Source organism: Oncorhynchus mykiss, chromosome 14, assembly GCF_013265735.2.
Source record: "Oncorhynchus mykiss isolate Arlee chromosome 14, USDA_OmykA_1.1, whole genome shotgun sequence".
In the NCBI taxonomy this organism is placed as follows: Eukaryota; Metazoa; Chordata; class Actinopteri; order Salmoniformes; family Salmonidae; genus Oncorhynchus; species Oncorhynchus mykiss.
This window is the reverse complement of record NC_048578.1, coordinates 30,510,772-30,514,034: the sequence shown is the minus strand read 5'-3', so window position 1 is coordinate 30,514,034 and position 3,263 is coordinate 30,510,772. Positions and strand designations below refer to the sequence as shown.

Here is a 3,263-nt window from a genome sequence, read left to right as displayed (position 1 = left end):
TTAGACCTATGAATTAGTCAAGTGAATCACTGTCTTTTCAGTGTAGTGACATAAATGTCAAAGATATTATGGCAAAGACTGGAAAGTTGTCATATACTGTCAAAATAGTATGTAATGATCATTCAATTAAAACGATACTAAATGAGTTGATCATTCATGTTACAATTCTATCAATAGAATGTAGAATCTGTAATAGAACATCAAATTCAACAGTGAACCATTGTGATGTCAGTGTCAGGTAGAGCTGAGAGGGACAGCACTTCTGCAGTGGTCAGTCAGTGTCAGGTAGAGCTGAGAGGGACAGCACTTCTGCAGTGGTCAGTCAGTGTCAGGTAGAGCTGAGAGGGACAGCACTTCTGCAGTGGTCAGTCAGTGTCAGGTAGAGCTGAGAGGGACAGCACTTCTGTAGTGGTCAGTCAGTGTCAGGTAGAGCTGAGAGGGACAGCACTTCTGCAGTGGTCAGTCAGTGTCAGGTAGAGCTGAGAGGGACAGCACTTCTGCAGTGGTCAGTCAGTGTCAGGTAGAGCTGAAAGGGACACCACTTCTGTAGTGGTCAGTCAGTGTCAGGTAGAGCTGAGAGGGACAGCACTTCTGCAGTGGTCAGTCAGTGAGCCAAGATGAAGCTAAAGAAAGGAGCTCTTTTAAATTATCTGGACTTTGACAGTGTCTACTGTCTTCTCTCCCTGCGCAACGCCAAAATACTGTCTGATTACTTCAAACTACTGGATGTCCACAACAGGAACACTCTGAATGGTAGATTTTGGATTTATGTCTAAGTATTCCTGAGTTCATTCAGGTACTTAGATTTGTGTGAGTAATGTGTCAAGAGTAACATGACAGAAAAACATTGGTAAAAACATTAAAAGGTGTGTCAATATATTCATAGACATCCAGGTCATTTGTGTCCTCATAACGTGTATAACCTGACAAAAGAAAATCATGTTGGTTATTATTTTTTTTCCACCAAACTTTATTAAAGCAGCAAACAGTAGGCTAAGTGGCCATGTCTCTTCTTCTTGCAGACATCCAGTTCTACCACTTCATGCACCATGTGACTGACCTGAAGAAGAAGGAGATCATGATGACCTTTGACATGTTAGACTGGAACGCCAGCGGAGAGATCGCCTTCGAACAGTTCTACATGCTGGTCTGCATCCTGCTCTGCAGCGAGGTAGTGTTCCTCTCTCTCTCCCCCTCTCTCTGTGTGTGTGTGTGTGTGTGTGTGTGTGTGTGTGTGTGTGTGTGTGTGTGTGTGTGTGTGTGTGTGTGTGTGTGTGTGTGTGTGTGTGTGTATGTGTGTGTGTGTGTGTGTGTGTGTGTGTGTGTGTGTGTGTGTGTGTGTGTGTGTGTGTGTGTGTGTGTGTTGTGTGTATATTTGTCTTCCAGCATTGAACTATATTATGTCATAACGGTTACTACAGAACCATGTGGTCAGGAGAATAGAGCTTGTATGTCAGAACCATGTGGTCAGGAGAATAGAGCTTGTATGTCAGAACCATGTGGTCAGGAGAATAGAGCTTGTATATCAGAACCATGTGGTCAGGAGAATAGAGCTTGTATGTCAGAACCATGTGGTCAGGAGAATAGAGCTTGTATGTCAGAACCATGTGGTCAGGAGAATAGAGCTTGTATATCAGAACCATGTGGTCAGGAGAATAGAGCTTGTATATCAGAACCATGTGGTCAGGAGAATAGAGCTTGTATGTCAGAACCATGTGGTCAGGAGAATAGAGCTTGTATATCAGAACCATGTGGTCAGGAGAATAGAGCATGTATGTCAGAACCATGTGGTCAGGAGAATAGAGCTTGTATGTCAGAACCATGTGGTCAGGAGAATAGAGCTTGTATATCAGAACCATGTGGTCATGAGAATAGAGCTTGTATATCAGAACCATGTGGTCAGGAGAATAGAGCTTGTATGTCAGAACCATGTGGTCAGGAGAATAGAGCTTGTATGTCAGAACCATGTGGTCAGAAGAATATAGTTTGTATGTCAGAACCATGTGGTCAGGAGAATAGAGCTTGTATATCAGAACCATGTGGTCAGGAGAATAGAGCTTATCCGGAGGCTGCATTCATTGTAGCTGGGGATTTTAACAAGGCTAATCTGAAAACAAGACTCCCCAAATTTTATCAGCATATCGATTGCGCAACCAGGGGAGGAAAGACCTTGGATCATTGTTACTCTAACTTCCGCGACGCATATAAGGCCCTGCCCCGCCCCCCTTTCGGAGAAGCTGACCACGACTCCATTTTGTTGATCCCTGCCTACAGACAGAAACTAAAACAAGAGGCTCCCACGCTGAGGTCTGTCCAACGCTGGTCTGACCAAGCTGACTCCACACTCCAAGACTGGACTGGGAGATGTTTCGTATTGCGTCAGATAACAACATTGACGAATACGCTGATTCGGTGTGCGAGTTCATTAGAACTTGCGTTGAAGATGTCGTTCCCATAGCAACGATTAAAACATTCCCTAACCAGAAACCGTGGATTGATGGCAGCATTCGTGTGAAACTGAAAGCGCGAACCACTGCTTTTAATCAGGGCAAGGTGTCTGGTAACATGTCCGAATACAAACAGTGCAGCTATTCCCTCCGCAAGGCTATCAAACAAGCTAAGCGCCAGTACAGAGACAAAGTAGAATCTCAATTCAACGGCTCAGACACAAGAGGCATGTGGCAGGGTCTACAGTCAATCACGGACTACAGGAAGAAATCCAGCCCAGTCACGGACCAGGATGTCTTGCTCCCAGGCAGACTAAATAACTTTTTTGCCCGCTTTGAGGACAATACAGTGCCACTGACACGGCCTGCAACGAAAACATGCGGTCTCTCCTTCACTGCAGCCGAGGTGAGTAAGACATTTAAACGTGTTAACCCTCGCAAGGCTGCAGGCCCAGACGGCATCCCCAGCCGCGCCCTCAGAGCATGCGCAGACCAGCTGGCCGGTGTGTTTACGGACATATTCAATCAATCCCTATACCAGTCTGCTGTTCCCACATGCTTCAAGAGGGCCACCATTGTTCCTGTTCCCAAGAAAGCTAAGGTAACTGAGCTAAACGACTACCGCCCCGTAGCACTCACATCCGTCATCATGAAGTGCTTTGAGAGACTAGTCAAGGACCATATCACCTCCACCCTACCTGACACCCTAGACCCACTCCAATTTGCTTACCGCCCAAATAGGTCCACAGACGATGCAATCTCAACCACACTGCACACTGCCCTAACCCATCTGGACAAGAGGAATACCTATGTGAG

At 45.8% G+C, this 3,263-nt stretch overlaps 1 protein-coding gene across 1 annotated transcript in view; it reads left to right on the top strand.

Annotated features, from left to right (window-relative positions):
• Positions 1-547: 547 nt before the first annotated feature.
• LOC110518980 (EF-hand calcium-binding domain-containing protein 9) overlaps positions 548-3,263 on the top strand; it is a 5,880-nt gene continuing 3,164 nt past the window's right edge. Inside the window, exons 1-2 of the mRNA XM_036943643.1 lie at positions 548-753; positions 1,023-1,171. Coding sequence (XP_036799538.1) covers positions 618-753; positions 1,023-1,171 — 285 coding nt within the window. The 5' untranslated portion in view covers positions 548-617. The remainder of the gene's footprint in view (positions 754-1,022; positions 1,172-3,263) is intronic.